Source organism: Erigeron canadensis, chromosome 2 (assembly GCF_010389155.1).
Source record: "Erigeron canadensis isolate Cc75 chromosome 2, C_canadensis_v1, whole genome shotgun sequence".
NCBI classification, from domain to species: domain Eukaryota; kingdom Viridiplantae; phylum Streptophyta; class Magnoliopsida; order Asterales; family Asteraceae; genus Erigeron; species Erigeron canadensis.
In genome coordinates this window covers 30,179,105-30,205,606 of record NC_057762.1, presented here as the reverse complement: position 1 = coordinate 30,205,606, position 26,502 = coordinate 30,179,105, and the positions used below count along the sequence as shown (strand labels likewise).

Here is a 26,502-nt window from a genome sequence, read left to right as displayed (position 1 = left end):
AAGTATTAAACAATCTATTTTACGACAAACCCTAAGTGGAAAACACATTAACTAAAGGTTGTAAATTTTGAGGGTAAAATTCCTGGTGGAATTTGTGATATACTGAAGAAGTTTATTTTTCTGGGGACTTTGTGACTTTCATATTTTGTAATTAGTATGGACTTTGTGATCGATACAATAAAGATTTTGTTTTGATTTGTTTTTTTTTTTAAATCTCTATTTCACCATGGAATGCAATACACCCAAGTCCAGTCATCATCCTATTGATGCACCTCATGGACACATGGCATTGTGTGATCATGAGACATGTCGTGTATATTGCCACCGTATCAGCCTCTGTGATTGGACGATCAACACCACCAACTATCTATTTTGTCAACATAGGCCCTTTTAGTTTGGAAATGTTTAAATGTTTGAAGTCAAAAGGGAGTGATAGATCTACAACAAGATTTTGTCATGTACAACAATGCATCATGCATGCATTATACAGTTGTACACTGTGCAGTACAATATATACGCTTGTTGTAGATGGCAAAAACTTGATGTACATATTTATCATTCCCCTTATTCTTAAATCTTAATTGTCATTATAGTTTTATTTTCGAATAGAACCAATTTAATAATTAGTAATTAACAATTTTTGATATTCTACCATATTTTACCGCCGTATGTATAAATAGAAATTATCTATATTATCTAATCAAATAAACCACTTTTTCTCCCTTAAACTTTGTGTCTTTGAAAAACCAAATATCCTTTTTCTTTATTCACTAATTTAAATATCTTCATCTAATATACCTAAAATACCATTTATGAAATAATTTACTGTATAGATCCTCCAACACTTAACATAACTACAATACTACCTTTAACATCAATAACTTTTACATTCACCACCATCGTCGCCCCCATCACCGTCCCTACTGTCGCCTCCACCACCGTCACCACCACCTCCGCCATCACTACCCCATCGTCGTCGCATTGCACAAGCATTAATCTAGTTATAATAAAGCTATTCAATTATTCATCGATCCAAACCTCAACTGAAAACACTAAATTATGATAAATTCTCTTAATTTATTAACCTATTCATAGTATACATATAAAAAAAATTATATATTCACAACTCACAAGTCACAACTTCACATGATAAATTTTGAAAAATGTATAAATTAAAAGGAATGATTAGGCTAAAATTTAAACTGATATACCATCATCATTTCTCTTAAACGTTAAATAGTTATGTTAAATGTTACGAGTAATAACCAAATTAAACTAACATAATAAGTCAGATTTTTAATGTATGGATTAACACAATTCATTAAATATAAAAAAATTTATTTGGAAAAAATTAACGTGATTGTGATGGTAGCAATATGTTAGTATATCATCACCATTTTATATTTTTTTGGCAACTATATTAGTGTTTGATGGTCACATTTTAATAAACAAATCAGAGGCGGCTTCCCAGATAAAACGGACTTCCGTTCGACTCATAAAATCATCTTATTTTTGTTTTTATTTCTAATATAAAAAAATGGGGTTTATATATTTTTTTCATATATCAAACACAATATACAACTTATAAAGTAGATTATACAAGTTATTTATTTATGAAGTAGTATGATAGATGTATAAAAAAAATTGTACACCTCCCATTTTATAATGTTAGTGGTAATATACAATATTTTTTATGCATATATCTGAAATCGTTAATTAAAGAATATAAACTATTTCACCAGCTTATTATTGGCAACTTTAGGACCCGAACAAACCTTATGCTTTTAGAATTATAAACTTTGTTTTAAAATATCATATGCTAAAGTTTGAAAATTCAAAAGCCTTTACCTATAACCATCTTGTTTTACAAATATCAGTTGCTTTTGAATGACAGAATCAAAGACATGATGCTCATGAATGAATCATTATAAACTTGAATTCGGAATTCAAAAGGCATGCCAAAAACAACATACTACCAAACCAAACATAGGCTAAAGAGCTGACATAAACTAAGTCACTAAAAGTGAATTTGATAATTAACATTTTATTTGATGATGTACAAAGCAATTTTTCTTTCAAACTTCTACCTGGATATATGATTTTTTTTAAACAACAATAGATTATTAACTTTTTTAATAAAACCACTAGCATTTAGAAATACAAAGCTTCACATATTTTAGATCATACTTGAAATTTTAATTGTCGAGATCGTAAAATAAAAAAAATTGTACAATTTAAAAAACCGTAGATATAAAGAAAACTTATGCCAATTTTACCTCGATATAAGAATTAGGGAAATGATCTGTACACCACCTGATTTTGATCGTACTGTACAACACTCTATAAAGCACATTTGGTGGTGTACGATCAAAAACAGGTGGTGTACAGATTATCTCCCAAAGAATTATAATCATATGACTTTATTTTTTTTAATTGAATTTGAGAATTTCTTTATTTCTCATACTTGAATTCATTAAAGATCGATTGCATAAACACATTTTATAATGTTTTTGTAACGAAATAAACACATACATACACTAGAGGCGTAACCACATAATGCAGTGACGGTGGTGGTAGTGACGGAGACGGTTGACAACAATGACAATAGCATTGTGATTAATACTGTAAAAATAATTGATATAAAATGAGTAATTTAGCTATTTTAAAAGTTGAGAAATATATGTTGCAAATAGTTTCATTAAAAATATTATAGATATATTTGGTGAAAATATTTAGATTGGTGAATAAAGAAGGTGATTAGTTTGAGTAAATAAAAATTGAAAATACTTTATAGGTATTATAGGTATATGCAGTTTGTGAATTGAGAAATCTTTGAAAGTAAATGGTATTTTTAATTTTTTAAAAATAGAAAATTTAAAAAGGAAAAGAGTAGTTTAATTTATAAAATTATAAAGATTTATAATAAAAATTCAGCAAAAACTAAATATTAAAGATTTAAATATTAATGATAGTAAGAAATTAGTTCACTTTATATCTCTATCTTTATAAGATAATACGGAGTAATAATAATACGTGATTAATAATGCTTATATAACATTAACGTGGTTGTTTTTTAATAAGGTACTGTTTATTTGAAAAAGAAAAAACAAACACTTCACTCTTTAATTTTATTATGCATCACCAAATCAACATTTATCTTTAGAACAGACCCAACTTAACAAACAAATAACAACCTACAAAAATACATGATTATAATTTATTAATGAGGTAGCTGACTTATTGATAATATTTTTTAAACTTTTCATCACAGTTGAAGCCTTAAAATTATAAATACATCTCAATTTTATATTTAACACTTGTAGAACATCTTATGATATTTGCATCGTTATATAAAAAAACCTAACGACATATTATCAAATGAAAGACTTTAGGGTGTTTGGTATAATGGAATAGAAAAGGTGGAAAAGGAATGAAAAATAATTCTCATGTTTGGTTGTAATGGAGAATGTGAAAAAGAATTGAGAAGTGAGAATAGATTCCATTCCCTCCATTATCTATAAATTGTAAAGAATGGATGAGAATGATTTTTTTTAAAAATAATGTTATATGTATTAAATTTAGTATTTATTTAAAATTTTGTATTTTTCATAATATTCTCTTTTCAAATATTCGATCTTTTTTCCACTCTATTCATTCTTTATCACATTTCAATTCTCCTTAATTCATTAGTACCAAACACCTCCATAGTTGTATGATATTAATATCAAGTTTTTTTTCGCATCTTGTTGGACATTAAGCTAGTTTAAATATAAACAAGTCAGTTTGTATTAAAATATAACATAATAAAATTAAGGTTATTTTTTACATACCTTTTTCATGATGATATAGATGGGACCTACACAAATTTTGTCACCATTACACGTAACATTAGAATATTAAATTATCACAAAATAGACTAAATCCAAATATATATAACACAAAAAAAATAAAAAAAATAATAATAAGGAGTAGTTGTTGTTGTGCAACATTGAATGAATGCTTTGTTCTTCTTTCATAGTCATAGCTAGCTACCTTCATTTCTTACAACATTTTTGACGGACTCATCAATCTCTCACATTATCTTCTCAAAATATACATAATTACATATTCATAATTTCATATAGATATATTACTATTATTTTTTTTAATTTTATAATAGTAGTAAAAATGGGGTTGCTTTAATTCTTGGTTAATGTGTAATCTGCTTTTGAGCTCAGTATCATCATCAGGTACGATTCTTTCTCCAAAATAGAAATTTTCAGACCCTCCTTTTTCTGTTATACGTACATATGTGATCAGTGTACATATAATATTTTATATTATATATAGAGAGATACACACATATACATATATATTGATATATATAATCTTTACTCAAACAGGTGTCTTTATATATATCAGATCAAATAAATTAAAAAAAAAAAAAAAACATTTTGATTCAGACATATCATTAAGAAATGGCTGTGTTAGAAAATGTTGAGGACACAACAAAAACATCGTACGACGACAACAACAACACAACAACACCACCCAGATCAAGCAAGATGACGTCATCGCCACAAACGCCGTTAAGAAACGGAAATGTTGTTGTTGATGATGAAAATGGAGATGGGTCTAAGAAAGAAATGAAAGATTTGGAAGAAATGTTGTCAAAACTGAATCCATGTGCTCAAGAATTTGTGCCAACATTTCAAAGGCCTTCTTCATATGTTGTTGGTGGTGTTGTCTCACAATTTGGTTATAGTGTTTTACTACATGCCAATGCTAGTCCTACTAGTAGAAAGGTGTACATATCTATATATATTTTGATTTTGGAATTTTGTTGTTTTTTTTTTTTTTAAAAAAAGAAGTTTTTGATTTTTGTTTATTTGGGTTGTGAATGTGAAAATATAGAAGGGGAATTTTGGGCATGTGAAGAGAAGGGTGAATAGCAGGACAAGCATGGCACAAAGAGATGATGTGATTAAAAGGACTGTTTATGTGTCTGATCTTGATCATCAGGTAAAAATGGGACTTTTTTTTTTTTATAAATAATTTTTATAGTGATTATTACTTTATTATGGGATGTTTGGATGAATGTTATATTTTTGGTTTATGGGCTTATGGAAATTCAACAAGCAAATAAGCTCATTGTTTTAAGGGTTATGAGCTTATTATATACCCTTATTGCTTATGTAAAATGGTGTGCGCGAGTGTGCGTTTGAAGTGTGTATAGCTTATTGTGCTTTTTGAAAACTCAATTTGAAGTGTTTCTGTGTTAGGGCTTTTTATAAAGAGAAAAACACACTTATTATCAAGCCAGCCAGGTGACTGGTGCTTATTTTGGACAACATTTTGACCATAATCACATAAAAATATGCATTCACAAACATCATCTAACTATCTAAGTACATAAGCTTAAGTTGATAAGCTCTTGAACCATAACAAGAAGACTATATTGTCTTTTTGAAATTTCTATAAAATAAGCTAATCTGGACACTTCCTTGAACATGGGTTTTAGGTAACTGAAGAACAGCTTGCAGCTCTCTTTGTTAACTGTGGACAGGTAAACATTCTACAGTTTTGTGCTATTGAAACTAATTAACCGACCATGTTCATGTAGATTATTAGAGTATTATCTAACTGTGTATCTTTTTGGGACATTTTAAGGTTGTGGACTGTCGTGTATGTGGTGATCCTAAATCGGTTCTTCATTTTGCCTTTGTTGAGTTTACTAATGAGGGTACGAGAATGTAACAATTAGTATCCGTAATACCTTTTGATTTTGTTGTTGCTTTTGTGATGACTTATTGGTTGTAACCGGGATTGCAGAAGGTGCAAGGAATGCACTGAGTCTTGGTGGAACAATGCTTGGGTACTACCCTGTAAGGGTGATGCCTTCAAAAACTGCAATTGCACCAGTAAATCCAACTTTTTTGCCCCAGGTAACATACATTATATTTGCTTTTGATGACAATGGTAAACTATGAAATGTATGGTAGGGGATTATACTTACCTTTTTAGTGCTGTGTGAATTGTAGTCTCAAAATGAAAGGGAAATGTGTGCAAGAACCATCTACTGCACAAACATTGATAAGAAGGTAGATTGATTGTCTAGTCTCCGTTTTCTATGATTTTTTATTGAGTACTGCTGGTGGACAATGAATATAATCTTTATATAATGAATCAGGTTACTCATGCTGATGTCAAACTTTTCTTTGAAACACTCTGTGGCGAGGTTTGTAGCTGGTCATTTGGAAAAATCTTAAAAGTTGCTGCTATTTCTTGAATTTTTAAGCTTCTAACCACAGGTGGACTTTTATTGTTTTGTAGGTTTACCGTTTGAGGCTTCTTGGGGACTATAATCATTTCACTCGTATTGCTTTTGTTGAGTTCATGATGGTAATATTTTGTGATCTTTTTAAAGCTGGTTTTTGTTGATGAAAATATGAAATGTATGATTTGACTATGTTATTGGTAAATGTGATTTGGATGAGGAAACATGGTTCAAATTTGTGCATGATAATATAAGCAAATATCATGTAGCAATGTAATTAGTCTAAAAATGCTTATAAGCTAAAACATATTAGTTATCCCCATATTTGGGTCAGACTATGTATGCACAGCCCCATATTTGGGTCAGATTATGTATGCAATTGCATATTTGAATTCTTAGTGGTAACCGTGGGGTTTTCACAGGGAGAGGTGTGTTATGTTCATCCCAGGCTCATAAAACAAAACCTACATGATCTGATAGAAATTGGATGATTGGAATAAAGATGTAATATGTTTTCTAAGACCAATAGGAAATGGTGGTGTATAGGCTAGTTGGTTCAGGGGATGGGGGCATCTGGGAAGTTTCTAGGGTTCAATACCACTGGAGTCAAGGAGGAACCTAATTAATTGGAATCAAAGGTTGGGTCACCATCTAAGTGGCTTGCTATGTGAGATTATTTATATAATTTACCTCTCAAGTAATGGTCTGGGGTGGCCCAGTTTAGGTTGCCCTGATTTCCACCTTGTGAAATGGTGGTGTGTTATGTCCTTGATTAGTGTTAAGAGAGAAAAAAAATGTAATGTTCATCTCGCTCATTCTCGAATCAGCAAATGTTGTTTGGTGCAGTTGCCCAAAAGAAGCTTTTCCCCTGTAATACTGGTGCCAGTCTTGTTGGATAGTAAAAGTAGAGTCTGGTGCTATTAAAAGAATAAGCAAAACAGCTCGTTGCTTTTTGCTCTTATGATGAATCTGTACATTAAGTCGTGGAGTGTTTAGATCTTCCGTGTTCTTTGGGTAGATTTTGCTTAATGAAGATAATAGTCTCACCTTAGTTCTTGTTTAACTGCTTTGTCCCTATGGAATTGATGGTTTTACTATAGTTTATATTACTTGCATATAGACTTTGGTTACTTAATGCCTCTCTTGAAAATATGCATCTGCTACATGCCTGTTGCCTGTCGTTTCTAGATAATGATCAGTAGATGCTATAATGAATTCTGCAAGATATTCAGTTTTCCGCACACATGAAATTAGATAACGATATACATATGAGATCCTTCACACTTATAATTCTCTTAAAAAACTTCTTACAGGCTGAGAGTGCGATTGCAGCTCTAAATTGCAGTGGTGCAGTGCTGGGCACGTTGCCAATAAGGTGAGGGTGGTCTTTTTTGCTGCTTCATCTTTCTTTTTCTCTATTTATATGTCATGTTGCGTTAATGTCTACAGTGTCAGTTATAACATTCTTATGAACTGGTTGATTTTGGTTATGCTTTCTGTGCAACACTTCAAAAAAAGGAAGCTTAAAAGGAAATAGGTCGATTGGGTAGGATGGGTGAAATGGGTTTGAAATCCTTCCAAGTGTATTTTTTAATGAATAAAACCTACAACATCATATGTAAAAAAGATCATATTCAAGATAAATCAATCACCGTAGTCATATTTGACTTGCACTAATTAGTTTTACAAGCTTCGATAATTTTGTACAAATGCGTTTGGGTCGGCCCTGTACTACCTGTTTCCATCTGCACAAATAGTTTTGCACTTTGATCTATTACTTGACCTGCCCACCTTTAAAAAAAATTACTTGACCTGCCCAACCCACATGATTTTCCACCTAATTTATTGCCTTTTCTAATCTGGGTTCATTTTGGCGCAGGGTGAGCCCTTCAAAGACACCAGTTCGCCCACGGGCACCCCGTTCTACTATGCACTGAATTAGCTTGAGATTTCTTTAGATGGATCCGCTCCTTTATATCTACTTATACATGCATAGATTCAGAGAAACTGTTGAAACACCTTTTGATGACATTCATGTTTCTAGTTCCTGTCTATTGCATCGAGTCTAAGTATATGCTTTGTAGACTCGTGAAACTCTGTCAACCCTTTTAGTGAATTGAACTTCATTATTTTGAAATGTATTAGTCCCTAGTTACCCTTTTGGCAATGCTGCTTAATATTTTAGTGAGATTTATGACGACTTTGTGATGTAGTATGCACCTTTGCATATAAGATGCAAGAAGATTTAAACGCCGTTTGCTTATAAAGCAGTAAAGCACCAAACTTTCTTTTCTGGGTCATTTGTTTTTCCACCACTTGTAATTTCTGAGTCGAAAAACAGTACAGGTAAGGGAACTTTTATGTTATGCAATGATATTTGTAGGCGTTGGATTCTTGAGAGAAGCCATCCCTTTCGGCCTTTTCCTTCCATTTTGTTCCCATACACTAACAACCCATCCAACTCAAACACTCAACTCCCTCCTATCTATAACCCAATCTTAGTCTTTTCTCATGCAACATGGGCAATATAGTTTGCTTAACAAAAGTAGCTTCAAATACCGAGTTGCAGCAGCATCTTCCTTCTACTCACGAATCCCAGTTGGGACCCATGGTCGCCCCTGAAGCCGAATCAGCCATGGTGAATCAACAAGCTTCGTGTAGGATCAAAGTAGTGATCAAAAAGGAACAACTTCAACAACTCGTATTATCAATACATGATATATTGAGGGTCCAAAAGGCAGAGAAATGCAGCGACACTAAGGGTTCGTCAACAAACATGTGTCGGATTCATGAACTTGAATCTATTCCTGAAGAGAATAAAATTTCACCAAAGAAATTTAACTAGCCTTATGCTTTTAGCGTGAGAAATTGATCGTTTGAGCAACATCTGGAAATATATTTCTTGTAATAAATGACAACTAAAGCTTAGAATAAACAAGAACAAAATGCTACTTTGTGTAACAAATTTATATACTGTAATATCTATTTACTGTATAGGTGTAGCTTAATCAAAGTCATAATCTGATATTTTCAAAGTCAAGCTTATCCCATGTTTATATTTCATGTTAAAAGTTGGAGTCTGAAAGCATAAAACAAAAAAGAAAAATGGACTGCTGGTGAATTAAATAATGAAAAGTATGGCTGTGTAAGGTCAAGTTTGTGGAAATGACGGGTTTATGAAATAATAACACATTTGTTGAAGGATGACATCATTGACAAGTTTAAAACTGCTTTTTAGATTACAAATTGACATATGAAATATTTAAATCTATTATTTATTAAAAAGATAAGTTAATAAAAATCGCATTTCATGTTATCCTAATTACTGAGTATTTGAATTTATATATAGTGCTTTAACAAAAAATTTACACCACAGGCAAAATATGATTTTGTATGCAAAAGGTTTCAAATTTGATGATTTGAACCTTGTACACATGTTTTTACATGTGATTCCGACACTAGTTGCTATGTGTGAAAGCTTCAAATCATTAAATTTATAGTAAATAGTTTTTTCAAAAAGAACAAAATGGTAGTTAAATTATTTTTTTTGGATAGTATACACGACATTCCAATCTTAGTCTCGTTACTTATTTTAGACGAAACAAATAAATAAAATCAACAGTAATATAAAAAAAAATGAAAAAATCCTAGGTAAAATACGTGGAAGGAAAACACGTTTTTGTCTGGCTGTAAAAACCCGTTTAATTCGAAGGCGCCGAAACTTGCGTGTTGGTGTTCCGCGGCTTCATGTCATGTCCAGACAAACTAATTATCGGTTTGTCTTTTTCCTTCCTTCCTTCCTTTTTTTTTTTTTTTATATTTAATTTAATATAATATGATAAAAAACTACTCGTAATATAATATTAATTATAAAATAAGAATTTTTGTTACCTTTGATATTCAACTTTTTGTTTGTTTGTTTGCTTGCAGGGTTTTAGTTTCAGGGTGCTGACTGCTGACCTATATATATATTATATATATAATAAAATATAAATAATTGTTTTGTTTGTATATCATCTCCGACGGACGACAAATTAAACAAAAATGCAGCAACAGCCACCGGCGTTCAAAATTTCTCCAAATGCAGTCACCACGGAACAGATTCAAAAGGTTCAATCTTTTCTTTTTTCTATTTAGTAACCTCTAATTTAACGTGTAAAAACAAACATCGGTTAGACTGCATACATGTACGTGTCTGATCGAACAATGATATTGTTTATAAATAAAATGTTTATATATGCACACATAAATGTGTTGTATTGGAATTGAAATGTTTATTCTTATTTATGGAGGAAGGTTATTTATGATTATGTACTATGTATATATAAAAATAATACTCATATAAATAATTATATGCACGTCTGATCAACATGTATGTCGAACCTAGTCTCTTAACCGGGACGTTTATTGAGGTGTGCTAGCTAGAAGTAGGATGGCTGGATGGTACATGGCTCTATAATTTGGGGCTGTAATGTTTACAACAAATATTACTATATCTAGATGATAAAAATGGCCATTTTTTCCCAGTAGGAGTAGTAAAGGCTTTTTAGGCAATATGTTTGTATGCTTATGTATTGTTAAATGTATGTATGCTTATATGCTTTATATCTTTTGTATACTTGTATGATTATATGCTTATTGCTTTTTGTATCTACATTTACCCACATAAAATCACCCAGCCACCACCGCACATATACAAACACGCGCACACATACATACACAACATACTCATACACATTCTTGACAGAGGTCTTTTGTGAGCAGTCTTTTACTCTTGGGTAGGGCCATGACTGTCTCCTTATCACCCCCTTGCAATACCCTGCTCCTTGTTGGAATGGTTATCGTTGTTTTTCCTTCTCTTTGTAAAGAATTTGAAAGGATTTCCAGGTTAGGAAAAGGTTCCATTGGTGCAAACACTTCTTAAAAGTTACGTACTGATAAAAAGCTTTACCATTCAGGATGCTTTAATTTCTGAGTTAAATTGCAGTAATGTGTGATATGATAGGAACATAAAAATCAATCAACTTTTCAGGGTTTCCATTTTTGGCCTTTATTTTTGGACATAATTTTCAGTATGCAGAGTGTCTCTAAAAGGTAAAGACGGCTGAGCTCTTAACAAAGCTATTTTGAGAAGATCAATGATTTCTTAACGAGAATATCAACTACCGTCAACAGAAAGTGTATCCTATCTTGTAAAAAAATGCAAACAAGGAATTGATAAAGGAATGGAAATGACTAATTATATAGGATTTATAAGATGCTTGAAACCTGACACATTCGAATATCGTTGTATTTATTATCTGTATCATGCAATTTTTAATGTAATAGTGATTATGTTCATCCTAAATTCCTAATGCAGTGCCTCGAAGAGAACAAAAATTTGATTTTAGCTATATTGGAATATCAAAAGCTCGGAAAATTCCAGGAATGCGCTCAGTAAGTTATTTACCGAACTAGCTGATAACCTGTTACAACTTCTGTTCATATTTCGTTATTTAGAAGCTCATTCATGGTTCTAGAATGAGCTAATGTTATTGATATACTTGTGAAATTAATCAACCTTTTGAAAATGCACCGATTTAATTTAGGTACCAAGCTGTGCTCCAAAGGAACTTGATGTACTTGGCTGCAATTGCTGATGCCCAACCGCCAACACCACAAATACCAAATGGCCCAAATCCTTCACAGGCGAGTTTTTTTTTTTTTTTTTCAGATTTCAAAACCTTTTCTTTTTAAATAAACAACCATGTTTCTGAATTCTGATCTAATCTTGTTTTTTGATTTTCAGGTGATGCAGATTGCACCGAATGCCATACCCCAGCAAGCAAATAATCTCATGCAACAACCACAGCCACCACAACATGCAACTGTTCAGCAACTTAGCGTTGGTGGGCAGAAACTGCCGTTTCAGCTTAATTCCTTTCGTGCTCAAGATCAAGAACAATTATTGCAGTTTCAGCAGCAACAACTATTTCAGGCACAGATGGGACTACTCAGACCTGGGGCCCAGAATGACTTGTTTGAGATGCAGTCTTCCATGATGGCAAATCGCGGTGGCCCACAAGATGGATCCGAAATGGCTCTTGGTGGTGATAGTAGAATCATGCAACATAACTATGGAGGGTTTAGGGATTCTTGAACCGCTAGAATATGATACAGAAAGGCGTCCTGGGTCATGATATAGTTTGTTTTGGTTTAGTTGATCGAGTGAAAAGAACAGGTGGGTAGGGAAGTAAGAAAGGAAAAAAAACGTGTCGATCTTATCATTTTGTTTAGTACAGTGATCGTAAAATTGCAACTTAACATGACCATTTGATGAAAACAATTGGTTTTTGGTGATCATTTGAGCTTTGAAGAGATGAAACAATTTGTTTTTGGTGATCAAATGTTCTTAACCTTGTTGATTGTTGAAACGTATCGTACTCCAACTCTACTAATGATCTACGAAACAATTGATTCAATCCTCAATTAAATTCGGAATGGTGATTTCTCATATGACCAGTGAAAAGGACAAACCACTAATAAAATCCCAAACAGGAGTTTATCATAATCCTGGTGAGTTATGTCAGTTAGCTTTACTAGAGTCACTGATTTGTAGTCAAGAAAAAGATTCTGGCTGAATGTGTCTGGTGAAGCTTTGCTAGATGAAAAGATAATTACAAAGCGTAAAATAAAAACTGAGCATATATAAAATAGTTGCATTCAAATGTCTATGGCTTCTGTTCAACACAAGTTTTGATAGTCAATCAAGAGCACAACATTATAACAAAGTCTAGGATATTTTAGTTAGATAAGATAATGTTGTCTTTATTGCATTCAATTCTTCCGGTGTTGTGTTCCCAGTCGGCAGCAACCTGTTGAGATATCGTGTAACTACTTCCAACGTGGTTGTATCGTCTTGAGCTTCATCTTCAACATCATTTTCACCACGGGTTGCCACAACTTCTTCTGAAATCAGGGCCTCTGAACAAGATCATAAAAGAACATAATTGCATTAACCATGTAAATCTTGGAATAAAACCTATTTAGGGTGATATATGTACTACAGTCGATTTTCAAGGCGTTAGACCCGATGCCCTTCTATGATTCTGTATGAACACGAAACAAATTAAAAAGGAACGAGTGTCCTGAAAAGATATGTACCTCTTGCGGGTGGTTCAGCATGCGGTTCATTGACTGAATGTGGTTTCATGGTTGGAAATAATATAACTTCCTGTTTGACCAAAGAGGAATAAAGTTTATATATCCAAAAACCAGTACTCAAAAACATAAATAATGACAGATTGTAAGTTTAACAAAATGAAAGATAAGTGTGCGAACCTTGATGTTTAGTGAATCGGTGAGTAACATTGTAAGCCTGTCTATACCCAAACCCCAACCAGCCGTTGGTGGCATACCGTATTCAAGAGCCTCACAGAACCCCTCGTCCAAACCATTGCTTCATCATCCCCTGATTGTCGATCCTGAAATGTTTCAAAGTCAGATATATGAATTTATAATATTTGAATATACATATATGGCAAAATGGGTGGGCTGGTTTGGAGTCAAAATGGGATTTTTGGTACGTTTCAAAGTAAAGTGGGCCACAGACGCTTTCTCTTAAGACACTTAGTCTATCATATTTATAGTAATAAAACTGGATCAAGACACATAATGATATATGATTTGGATCAAAATGGGTAAACTTTTTGAATGTTTAAAAAGGTGCAAGATAGTTGAAGCTGGCCAAGAAAGCTTTTTTTTCGAAATAATCTTATGCGTAATCAGTGGGTCAAAAATGACTACAACGCTTTATGTGACATTCAAGCTGTTTGACCCTTTGATATAGATGAGTATGATTTTGGATCAATAATGGTAAAACATATCATGTGTTAAAAGTGCTAAGTTAGTTGGATTTGGCATAACACTTTCTCTTAAAATGTTGAAATTTTTTTCGAAACGGACTTATTTCAAGGGTGTTTTGTCAAAGAAGTTTTGGAAAAAAAAAATTTATCAAACAAGTCAAACCGGTATTTGAAATACCGGATTCAAAATTCCCGGTCAAATCCGGTATTTGAAATACTGGATTCAATCAAATCCGGTATTTGAAATACCAGTTTCAAAAAGGAATATTGAATCTGGTATTTCAAATACCGGACTCAAACGTGATGTGACAAGAGAGACAGAGTGAACAATGGCAAGACAGAGCAGACAGAGTGAATAGTGGTACGGTAGTACAGTGGTCAAATGCACGTTTCTCGAAACCGGTATTTGAAAAACCGGTTTCGATGAAACCCTAATACGTGTCATGTCGTGGTGAAACCCTAATATGCTAGGTTAACTTAATTAGATTTTTGTTGTATATATATAGTATGTGATGGCTTCTTCAGATAACATTAACAAACATTTTCAGATAACATTTCAAACACTTTAAAAAGAAAAACAAACATTTTCAGATAACATTTCAAACACTTTCAAAACAAATGGCTTCTTCTTCATCATTCAAACCCATTGTAGTTCAGTTAGTATGGGATGATCAAGTATCATTCATAAATGGAATCCTTCAAAATACAGATCCATCGAAAAGAAGAAGTTTTCCCATTTTCCACATGATGACTTATTCACAAATCTGTGATATAATTTACAGTTGTTTTGGTGTTTCAAAACAACAGTTCAAACTGCAATTATATTTGTGGTATGAATTTAAGGGTGTTCCTTTTAGGAACTTAATTACGGATGATAATACTTTGGCAATGATTTATCATCTCGGTGAAGCGCAATTTGAAGTGATGTTCGAGCCTACTTTTGCAAACCAATTGTTAAGCTTGAATCAAAGCCAATGTTATTTCCAAGGAAGTAACGAACCAGAAGATAACGAAGATGATGCAGGCAATGACAATGACGATGATGAAGACAATGACGATGAAGACGATGAACATGTTCAAGATCATGAAATTGACCCAATGGTTGGTGGATCAAGCGATGAGGCACCTTATACAAGTGATGATACCATCGACGCATATAGCGTTGATGGAGATGTATCTGGAGATGAAGAAGAAGAAGGGGCTCATGCACAAGGTCCTTTGGAGCATGAAGAACTTGTTAATCTTGAAGATGATAATGAAGATCGTCTAATGCCATTCAATGAAGTTCAAGAAGATGTGAAATTTTGGTCGCCGGATAGAAATGTGATAGAAAAAGGAATGTTTTTTCAGAGCAAGGCGGAGCTTATACACGCTGTTAGGCTTTGGAACATAAGAGAAAACAGGGAACTTATTGTTATGAATACAAGGCCAGCGTTTTGGAAAGCACAGTGCATGACCAGGGGAAAAATTATCGTGGTGTTTTGGACCGGGTCCCGTGTAGGTGGCTTGTAGCTGGATCTAACAAAAACAGATTAGGATTGTTTCAGATCACAAAGTGGGTGGAGAGTCACAATTGTTATGGAGAAGTGATATCTAATAACAATCGTTGTATGACAGCAAGTATGATTGCTTCTGAAATTTTGTCATAAGTGCGGGAGGATTTAACTTTAAAAGTTAGACAGATCCAGGCCCAAGTAAAAACAACGTTCAATGTTGATGTGAGCTACGCCAAGGCGTGGAATGCAAGAAGGTTGGCAATTGAAAGGTTGTATGGAACTTGGCCGAGTAACTTTGATGCACTGCCCAAGTATGTTGCTGAATTACAACGTGCTAACCCAGACACTGTTGTGGAATGGCTCCATTCTCCAACCAGTTCAAGCCATATACATACATTCAAGTATGTATTTTGGGCATTTGGACCGGCAATTAGGGCATTCCAACGTTGTATTCCGGTGATCTTTGTCGATGGCACTCATTTGAAAGGCAGCTATAAAGGTAAGTTGCTAACTGTAGTGACAAAGAACGCCAATGGACAACTATTGCCGGTCGCTTATGGCTTGGTTGATGAAGAGTCTAATGAAAGTTGGGGATGGTTTCTAAATCTCTTTGAAGAGCATGTCGGGTCGCAGAGGCAAGGAGATTTGTGTATCATTTCAGACCGTCACCAAGGCATTCTTAATGCAGTGAGCCAAATTGATGGGTGGCATCATCGGTATTGTTTGAGGCACATTTGTAGCAACATCAACTCGCACTTCAAGAACAGGAGAATAAAGAATCTGGCTTGGGTTATCGGTTCCACCTCCCAATCATCCAAGTATACTTGGGCGATAAACACAATCAAAGGTGAAGATGATGCTGTTTGGCCGTATTTGAGGAACATTGGTTTGGACAAGTGGACTCTAAGGCACGACTCGACGCTTCGTCGTTGGGGTAACTTAACGACAAACATTGCCGAGTGCCAAAACAATATCCTTGGTAAGGCTCGAATGCTACCTATTAGAGCTTTAATTGAGAGCACTTTTACTTGGACAAGAGACCATTTTGTCAGCCAATACCGGAAGGCAAGTAGCTGGAACCCACTACTAGCTCGCAAAATGTGGCAGGTTTATCAGATGCGTGAACGAGCGTCAACAAGCCATAGAGTGGAAGTGTTTGATGAACGAACAGGTAATTACACGGTCAGAACAAACCAAAGAAATGCAGAAGGCGAGTACACATACAATGTTGTCATGGGGGAGAATAGGAAAAAATGCTCTTGTGGAGCTTGGCAGCATCAAAGGTTTCCATGTTCTCATGCCATTGCTGTTTGCGGGTATAGACAAGAGAGAGCTGCTAATCTTCCAAGTAAAAGGTACACAACTAGGACATGGATAAATCAGTATAATGCTGCACTTTCTCCCCTTCGAGAGGTGAATTACTGGGCGCCGGTAGATTGGCAGATTCAGGGAGACCCTGAAAAACTGGTCACCCAAAGGGGTAGGAGACGCACCAGACGATACCGGAATGAGATGGATGAGAGTTCTACGAGTAGATCTTCAACCTCAAGACAACAAGCTAGATGTGGTATTTGCGGTCAATTGGGCCATAACAGGAAGACATGCCCTGAAATTTGAATATGTCATGCCATGTAATTTCAACCTCAATTAAAATGTTTTGATGGTTTGTTTTACCTGAAATTAAAATTTCTCTTTGTATTGATGAATTTAAAATTTAGGTTTGTTTTTTCCTGAATTCCTAATCTGTTTTTAATAAGCAAAAAGGGCATCGGAATGATTATAAGTGAAGAAATGCATAAGGATTATCTTGAGACGGCATTACCAAGTATCGACGAAATAACATCTGAACTTGAGAAAATGTTAAAGTTGGTTAACAAAAAAATCGACTTGGCGACAATTTACAAATTGGAAGCTGAAGACGGTTTCAGTTAAAAAGTTAATGTAGTATTTCAAATATGTATTATGTTTATTTAAGTTTACGTATTCCATTTATCTTTTATTTCAAATATGTATTATGTTTATTTAAGTTTACGTATTCCATTTATGTTTTATTTCAAATATGTATTATGTTTATTACGGTTTCAGTTAAAGGTGCTTTTTTTTTAATAATTCAATTAAACAATATTATTAAAAAAATATATTTATTTATAAAATATACAGATAGTTATTAACACAAACCTAACAAAGAATTACAAGAAAAATATAATTATCTATGCCCCCCAGTTCCACATCCCGGTGGATTGCCACGTTCTCGGTTACTTCTTCTTGGTTCGAACACGTCTTCCTCTTCTTCTCTTGCATCATTTGCCAGATTTGTAGCTGGCAGTTGAGAAGAACCAATATAAGGAGAGAAGTCTTGCATTGGATAAGGAGAAATGTTTTGAGCCGGTGGACCAGTTCCGTAGTAAAAATCAGGATTAAAATGATGTGGAGGGAGATCAAACAGATTAGTTGGTCCTGCATTTTGGGTATAATAACTCGGGGTTTGAAAGCTACCCATGAAGAAATTACCCGGGAACATTTGATGGGTTGCTGAAGTCGAGGCTCCAGCCTGTGGGTTACCCGGTTGGTAACTTTGAAACCCTGAATTGGGTGTCGGCCTAAACACAGTTTGGGTATTAAAACTGGAAGGACCACCTACCCAATTAGAAGGACCAGCACTTGAAGGAGCTTGATAACTTTGGGAGGGAGGCATTTCAAATGGCTGTGGCTCAGGAAACTGCCAATTTTGAGACGAATAATTCATTCGTTCTTCCTGTTGAGTCAATGAAAATGTCTCCCTCGTTATTGTTCTAAAATCCCCAAACAAGTGACTTATCTACGGATTTGCTTCTTGTTGTTGACGAGCTCGCTCGTCAACCTGTACCAAACTGTCTTGCTGCGCACATTTAAATATTAGTAACAAATAAATATTTAATAATAGTAAGGTTTATTTAACAAAAAAACACTTACATAAAACTGTTGGGTAACGCCCCATTGAGGGTACTGGCCTGGAGGCTGTTGCTGACCGGGCTTACCGACTGTTAAGATGGTACGCTCCAAATACCACTTCATATACCCTGGTGTACAGGTGGCCCCTCGGTCTCCCTCGTGGATCCGCTGCGCCCGGTTGTTCCACTGGTCGATATAGTCGGCATGTACTTCATAGTAATCGACCCTCGCTTTTCGCATTTTGATGAGGGTCTTATGCTGTGCTGGGGCCACCAAAGCATCATTATCAGGAATGGCTTGTATCAAGCCGAACTGTCTAGCAACTCTATCTGCTAGATGGAACTCCACTTCCTCCCAACAAATCAAGGGGCCCATGTATCTCCATATGCTTCGCCCAGTCTTACAACTCGCGGGGAGTATGTTGATGAAGTTGTTATACGGAGTCCATTCGAACTGCATTAATTAAAAAGTATTCAAAGATATTAACATATTATAACTTAGAGATTAATAAGTAAATATAACTTAAAAACGTATTAAAACATATTAATTATTACCTGGTCAGGTGTTAGCGCATTGAAAAAAGAACGAAACGAAATTATACAGTGTCCCGGTGTATCACGATTTGAGTGGTCTCCACACCACTTGTTTGCTAAACAGCTTCCGTATTCATACACCTCTTCTTCTTCTCCGTCATCCGGTCTGAATGGCGTCACTCGTGGGGCAATGCGTGGAAATCTTTCCCACGCCCAGTACTGCAACAACAACAAGGGTCCATCAATGCCTTGTCTAGTAGGCCAAGTCCCCTTAGACAAATTCCTATACAAACAACAAAGGGTCGCTGAACCCCAGCTCCTTCGACCCGCTATGCTCAGGTCTCCCAGAAACGGCAAATAGTTAAGACTAACATCATAGCTGTTAGAATCAGGAAAAAGCTGCGAACCAATAAGAGCTAGAATAACCGTCTAGCCATTTGTTGGCAACGCTCGTCATCATTCGGGTCCCAATGTTCAAAAGTAATCGTACCCGCCAACCGATTAAACTTCATCCGACCTTTGCGCAAGTCGTCATCTTCCGGGTAAATAACCAGATACTCCTGACACAAATTCTTCCAATACTCAACATTTCGGGTCTTTGTAACCCACTTACCACACACCGGTGGTCCCTGTATGGGTAAACCCCATATCACCTGCACATCTTGCAAGGTGACAGTCGCTTCACCGATAGGAAAGTGAAACGTGTTGGTTTCAGGACGCCATCGCTCAGCCAACGCGATGATCAAAGAATGATCAAGTTGGCATGTATATGACTGGAAGAGTTCGTAAAACCCAGCACTCCTGATATAACGTACAACCTCGTCGGCCACACCATCTTGTATTAGTCTGTTAAGCCCTCCATCACCTCTTCTGCAACGTGGCTCTTCTGTGAGGGCACGGTCATGGGAGATGTTGTATGACCGATGTTCATCTGCAGCTTGTAGCCACAACAACTCTGGGTTTCTTAGAACACAGCTAACATTGATAGAGGCCATTTTTGTTTATGAAAATACTGCTTTGATAAATTACTAGTTTCTTGTTTATGAAAAATATATATTGCTTTGGGTGATCATCTATGAGAAAATATGCATGTATATATACAATACATAGACTGCTACGTTGCATGGGTTTTTTTTTGTCTGAACTTGAAACCGGTTTTGGAATTACCGGATTCATAGTCATCTCGTACTGTTCCTACTGCCATCTTTCTGCACCTCTGAACCAAGGTCACATCACATCAACCAGGGTATCACCAGGAATCGACACGTGTTAGGGTTTGGTTGAATCCGGCATTTCAAAAACCGAACTCAAAACACTGTCTCTGCACGTCTGTCTGTATGTCTGTCGCGCCACTGTACCACCTTCCACCTCTGTACCACCACTGTCCCCTCACTCTGTCTCTCTTGTCACATCACATTTGAGTCCGGTATTTGAAATACCGGATTCAATATTCCTTTTTGAAACCGGTATTTCAAATACCTGATTTGACCGGGAATTTTGAATCCGGTATTTCAAATACCGGATTTGACCGGGAATTTTGAATCCGGTATTTCAAATACCGGTTTGACTTGTTTGATAAATTTTTTTTTTCCAAAACTTGTTTGACAAAACACCTTTGAAATAAGTCCGTTTCAAAAAATTTGTCTAAAATGTTTAGTGTGCCAAATAGGATTTACAACAACTGTATTGCTTCAACAAAATTATATAACTTTCGATAAAATTATTAGTAGGTTTAAAGCATTATAATACAATTGTGTGGTGTTTTCTTTTAAGTTAATTCTTTTGATTACTCATTTGACTAGTTAGAGAAAACATATAAACCAGATCGAGCTATTTATAAGTATATAGGAGTCAATGAACAATTTATATATCTTCTAAAAAGTATCAATATTATATATCTTTTACGTATCAATATTATATATCTTCTAAAAAGTAACTTACTATGAACAATTTATTATGCTCACTACATTGTGTCTGCTGTAAAGCTTTTGTTGCATCTTTTTACCACTTTCGAACATGGAAGTATCTACATACATCTAACATTCTATAGTATTTAATGTCTTTTCTTTACCTGAACTTATTTCTCTTTACCTGCATATATAGTTTACTCAAAGAAATAGTAGTAACCTACTTCACTCAAAGTATCTGTGTCTTCTTACCTTTTGTAATAGCAGTAAAGTTCTAAAGCTATCAAGTATGTTTCTTTCTTTTATATTTTCCATTACTAAATTAGATTTACATTACTTCAAACAAAATACAATTCAAACATAAATTAATTTTACTGTTCTTCTTTGATAAATTCAAACATTAATTTGTTTTATTGTTCTTTCTTTTTTTATTTCTCAATAAATAAAGTTTTTAAGGATTTCTTCTTTTTTAGTATAATACTAAAAACCAACTTTGGTTTGTGAGGGGGAGTTACTGTAGCTAAAAGTACTCCCCCTTTAGCATAAGGTACAAGCCTTTAAAGCATCCAACATAATTAACAGACTTAACGGCGGTTAGGTAACATGCTTAACGACTGTTAGGTGACGGACTTAACGACCCTTACTTTCTTTCTTTTTTTACTACATAACTTTTACTTTTTAAACTTTCCACCAAATTTTTTTTTTTTTACATTTTACCTTTCGTCACATAACTTTTGTTTTTTAAACTTTCAACATACAAACTTTGTTTTTTAGGTATAAAGTTTCTTAACTTTTGTACTTTTTTTCATATAACTTTGTTTTTAAACTTTGCTCTGAAAGTTTTCTTTCATTTTCTTTTACGATATAACTTTTGATTTCTAAATTTTATTACCAAAGTTTCATTTTCTTTACTTTGAACCACAACTTTCATTTTCTTAACTTTTGTCACGCAAATTTTGTTTTTCGGCTTAATGTTTTTGTAACTTTTATCACCAGAGTTTTGTTTGTCTCCCGGGGCAACGCCCGGGTAGAAATACTAGTTAACACAGTTTTATAGAACATGTTGTACCTTTAGTTGATTGACAAATCTCTGGCGCTGTTCCACTGGATCATTAAGTTCACCTAATAAGGGAATAGAGTTGAAACACTTATTAGATTAACAGAAGGTATTAACAAAAAGATTTCATTAGATAACTAGAAATGTCAAATAGATACCTCAAATTTGTTGATAAACAATTCAAACCGTTCAGTCAATCCTGGCTTGGATCGATGTGATTTTGCTAATGGACTCATTATCTCAGGATGGTCCATTATAAAAGTAGGATTAACACATGTGTCCTCCAGAAAGTGTCCCACAAGCTGCATACATAAATTTTTAGAAAATAATATGGCTTCTATAATTGCAGTTTTTATGCTATTCTCAAAATAAAATCCAAATATATATATGAATAAAGTTATATGATGATTGAAATAAGATAACATTATTCATCATATTTAACACATTAAATTTTTTTATTTGAAATTAAGGCATTGACTGGTTACCCAACTTGCCCATTTTGCCACTTAGGGAAAACTTGCATATGTAAACAGACAGCAAACATTTTCAATATTATAGTGCATGCTTAGATATAATTTAAAAGTAGAAGTATTACCTTGTCTAACAATCGCACTGTTGTTTGAGGTGGGGGACAACTGATGTTAAACTTGGTGCATGCATCAGCAAGATATTGTCTGGCTTCATCACTCGCAAGGTCTTTAGGTATGCTAATATTTGCTATCTTCTGCAAATCTTCAATCATATTGATTCTTCTGTAAACATTCGGATCCAGTTAGTAAAACAGCTGCAAATAGGAGTAAAAAAGGTGGCAAAATATGCGACTTTGTAGCAAAATAGTTAGAAAACGACCTGAAAGGAGGAGTAAAGTCAATTTCGATAGGATCATTATCATACCCATTGGCATGATATGTAACTTTGTAGCCACCTGTTAGCTCCTTCACCATGCCTGGTTCATTATTCAAGGATGCCAATTTCAACCCATTTACTTCAGAGTTGGTCAATTCAGGTTATGGACAAGGATTGAAGCCACTCAAAGTTGAATATTAAGTTCACAAAACTTCCATATCCATATGATTAAAATGATTAGATTATTATATCTATTGAAGTTATGTTAGCAGAAATTGACACTCTATATATATATTAAGAATGAAAACTTATAATAGTTTGACAAAAGTGTTTTGGATGTCATTCCAAAGTGTAAAAATTTATTCAAAAACTAAATGATTGAAATAAGTGTTCTTTGAAAGATTTTCTCATGCATAAAATAGTTATGAACTAAAAAGTTCTGCACAAGAAGATTAGAAGAGTTTTGGGTTTGTCCAACAGTACTATAACACTTTCACCAGTTAACCCACCCATTGTCCCTTGTTGGATATTTATAGCCAAAATACACTACTTACCACTTAACATTTTTTCAGTTAGCTCCAACAATTTATAGTAGTCTGCCAAAGCCATATAGAATTCACACGTTGTGAATTCAGGATTATGTGTCATATCAATCCCCTCATTTCTAAACTGTTTTCCTATCTCAAACACACGTTCCATTCCACCAACAATAAGCTCCTTAAGACATAGTTCAGGAGAAATTCTCAAAAACATGTTCAAGTTTAGGTCATTGTGATGAGACACAAATGGACGTGCAACAGCACCACCAGCAACCGGGGTCAATATGGGAGTTTCAACCTTCAATAAGAAACAAGTAGCCAGGCTTTAAATTTCTAGTAATGACTAGGTGAAAAGAATAATTGATAGATAAGTTACTCGAGTTTACCTCCAAAAAATCAAGATTTTTGAGAAAATGTCTAACATAAGATATAAACTTGTCCCGAGTCTTGAATATACGTGGAACATCTGGGTTTATTGTCAGATCTGCATAACGTTTACGATAGCGTGTTTCCTGCCACAAAGAATTGTATAATAGCTTGTAAAATGGGTGCAGGCAGGCTGGGTAACGGGAAAGAATTGTATAATAGCTTGTAAAATGGGTGCAGTCAGGCTGGGTAACGGGTAATATTTTGTGATATTGAAACAAGTCTAAAATGTGAAACAGATGGGAATTTCCTTGTTCGGGGTACCGAGGATGGGGAGCCAATTTTGACTATAGTGGAAGCGACCTAACTGGGTTTTTTTTGCCCATGGTTGGTTCCAACCATTTCCAGACCACCCTCAAGATGTTTAACTAGGACAGGATTCGAACCTCAGACCTCTTGTAATCAAACAAGACTTCTGACCACTAGGCCACCTTGGTGGTGGTTGATGCTGAAACGAGTATGTCAGGTTGAAAAAAAAACTTTTTGTACAATTGACTTCTAAACTAATATATGCAGCACACTCTTTTTTTTTTTGGTTAACCATATATTGCAAAATACTTTACTGACCAAAGTGTGCAATTTGTTGCATTAAATGTATAAACAGATTGGTTATATCAAATAGTACAACATAAAATTATGTTAGATCAAATCAATCCATTTAATCAGCATCCTCTTAATACTAATCTAATCAAGTTTTAGCCATTTGACCCGATAAAAATAAAATACACCCCAAATAGGCTTATTCATAAATAAATGGGTCGAACTTGTCATGTTTAGATAAAAGACAACATGCGGCGTATAACTAATTACCTGATCTCTTAATGAATATGCATCTGGATCTCTACCCCTTCCTGAAGTCCAGACATCGCGTCTTGTATGATGCGTTGGTGCCATCATGTGAAGACAACAAACTAACCTTGTGAATGGTTTTGGGAATATACTCATCTCTCCCCTTCTGGTCTTTCCTGTGATAAGGAAAGAAAAAAGATAAGAGAAACTGCAGAAATATATGATAATATAAGATGCGGCAATTTTGAACCAATTAAGGGTCATTGCCGGTCAGCTTGTATTCTAATGCATACAATCACTAATTAACTGGTTGGTTCAAAAAAAAAAAACTACAATCAAAATAAATGAATGATTTCAGTTTTTTCACTCATTACTTGATTGCTAACACCCCGACCCACCCATTATGCCGCCTCTAGATAAAATTATCTGACGAATGATATCATATGGGATATTTATGAAAATAAATGGAAAGTGAAGACCATGAATGTTTTGTGGAGACAATAATGATGTTGCACACCTGGAAACCCGACCACACCAACATAATCTCCACGTTTCATATGAGTTTTGCTAAATATAGTTTTTAACTAATTATATAGGGAGTTACTTAGAGACCAAGTTGTAAGGAAAATAATAAGATGTAATTTAAAGCAAATTAAGTCATTTGTGTCAAATCGCTAAATTAATTTACGTGGGCTACAAGCTAAACCAATTATATATAACAAGGACATACATTCATTTATAAACAAATAGGAACCCTTGGATAATTTTCATCTTTGATTTAAAACCATTAGATCAAATTTAATTATTTCATCTTTGTTAAATGACAATATTAATATTTTCACTTTATATGATTAAACAAAAACCCCCCTTTAAACTATAAACCGCAAGTTTTATATTAATAATTGTACATGTGCAAATATTTGATTATTATTATAATACTTATTATATATGGATATTCACTTCCATATTTATGTAATTGTATTTTAGAATGTCTCTTGAAGCCTATATATACAAGGTTATATTGTAACCCTAGGTAATAGAATCTCATTCTCTCCTTAAAAAAAAAAAGTTGCATTCTGTCGTCGAATGAATGGAAGGTTTTTTGATACATCATATGCTTTTATCTTCTGAATAAAATTTTGTTTTTAGCCACATCTTTTCTAATTTACATATCATGTTTTCAATCGGCTAGCATTTGATATTAATATAGTATCATATTGGTAAAATACATGAGAATGCCTATTAACTTTGACTTAACAAATTTTGTCAGTTTTCGAAATTTTTCCACATGTTAGTCACGGCTTGAAATTAAGATTGTAGTCAGTCTTGATTTAACAATAAGATTTGTTTTATCACTTATTTATTTTTATTATCTTTATGGATATGGATATCGCTATGGCAAATGGTGAAGATGAATGTCTTGTTGACAGCGTAACAACTAATACCATCTTGAAAAATAAAAAATATTTTTATGAGTTGCATCTTGCAAAAGCTAATGTTAGCACAATTTCTGGTACTAGTAACATGATTAAAGGCTTTGGCAAAGCTTGTATTATGTTGCCAAATGGAACATAGTTACTAATCAATAATGCCTTATATTCTAGTAAATCTAGAAGAAATTTATTGAGTATCAAAGATATAAGGTGTAATGATTATCACCTTGAAACTATGGCTGAAAATGGCATTTAATATCTTTTGATAACATCCACTGAAAATGGCCATAAATCAATAGTGGAAAAATTGAAAGGCTTATCTTCTGGCTTATATTCTACATGTATAAGCGAACTAGAAATTAATATGGCCTCTAGCAAAAGGCTAGCAGATCCAAAATTATTTGCCTTATGGCATGATAGATTGGGGCATCCTGGCAATACAATG

General features: G+C 34.1%; 2 protein-coding genes and 1 pseudogene across 3 annotated transcripts; 2 read left to right on the top strand and 1 right to left on the bottom strand.

Annotated features, from left to right (window-relative positions):
• Positions 1-4,032: 4,032 nt before the first annotated feature.
• On the top strand, positions 4,033-8,393 carry LOC122586853 (polyadenylate-binding protein-interacting protein 11). 2 transcript variants are annotated; one of them, XM_043758856.1, is made up of 11 exons: positions 4,033-4,229; positions 4,443-4,784; positions 4,894-5,001; positions 5,501-5,545; positions 5,650-5,722; positions 5,812-5,924; positions 6,021-6,080; positions 6,170-6,217; positions 6,313-6,381; positions 7,570-7,631; positions 8,136-8,393. In XM_043758856.1, the coding sequence occupies exons 2-11, from the start codon at positions 4,458-4,460 to the stop codon at positions 8,191-8,193; spliced, it is 963 nt and encodes a 320-aa protein (XP_043614791.1). In that variant the 5' UTR covers positions 4,033-4,229; positions 4,443-4,457; the 3' UTR covers positions 8,194-8,393. The 2 variants fall into 2 exon arrangements, with proteins under 2 accessions (XP_043614791.1, XP_043614790.1); XM_043758855.1 differs by having other exon boundaries at positions 4,383-4,784.
• Positions 8,394-10,131: 1,738 nt separating this feature from the next.
• Positions 10,132-12,598, top strand: LOC122589700 (GRF1-interacting factor 2-like). Its single transcript, XM_043762022.1, has 4 exons — positions 10,132-10,366; positions 11,616-11,692; positions 11,845-11,944; positions 12,045-12,598. Exons 1-4 carry the CDS (start codon positions 10,301-10,303, stop codon positions 12,393-12,395), a joined length of 594 nt encoding a protein of 197 aa, XP_043617957.1. The 5' UTR covers positions 10,132-10,300; the 3' UTR covers positions 12,396-12,598.
• Positions 12,599-12,925: 327 nt separating this feature from the next.
• Positions 12,926-25,360, bottom strand: LOC122588062 (annotated as a pseudogene).
• Between the last annotated feature and the right edge of the window lie 1,142 nt (positions 25,361-26,502).

What these genes read in the sequence shown, in the direction of transcription:
- LOC122586853 (XM_043758856.1), top strand. Translation starts at nt 4,458, where the DNA reads ATGGCTGTGTTAGAAAATGTTGAGGACACAACAAAAACATCGTACGAC. An exon ending in TGTCTGATCTTGATCATCAG is followed by an intron (nt 5,002 to 5,500) that starts GTAAAAATGGGA and finishes CATGGGTTTTAG; the next exon opens with GTAACTGAAGAACAGCTTGC. An exon ending in CTTTTGTTGAGTTCATGATG is followed by an intron (nt 6,382 to 7,569) that starts GTAATATTTTGT and finishes AACTTCTTACAG; the next exon opens with GCTGAGAGTGCGATTGCAGC.
- LOC122589700 (XM_043762022.1), top strand. Translation starts at nt 10,301, where the DNA reads ATGCAGCAACAGCCACCGGCGTTCAAAATTTCTCCAAATGCAGTCACC. An exon ending in CCACGGAACAGATTCAAAAG is followed by an intron (nt 10,367 to 11,615) that starts GTTCAATCTTTT and finishes TTCCTAATGCAG; the next exon opens with TGCCTCGAAGAGAACAAAAA. An exon ending in AAATTCCAGGAATGCGCTCA is followed by an intron (nt 11,693 to 11,844) that starts GTAAGTTATTTA and finishes GATTTAATTTAG; the next exon opens with GTACCAAGCTGTGCTCCAAA.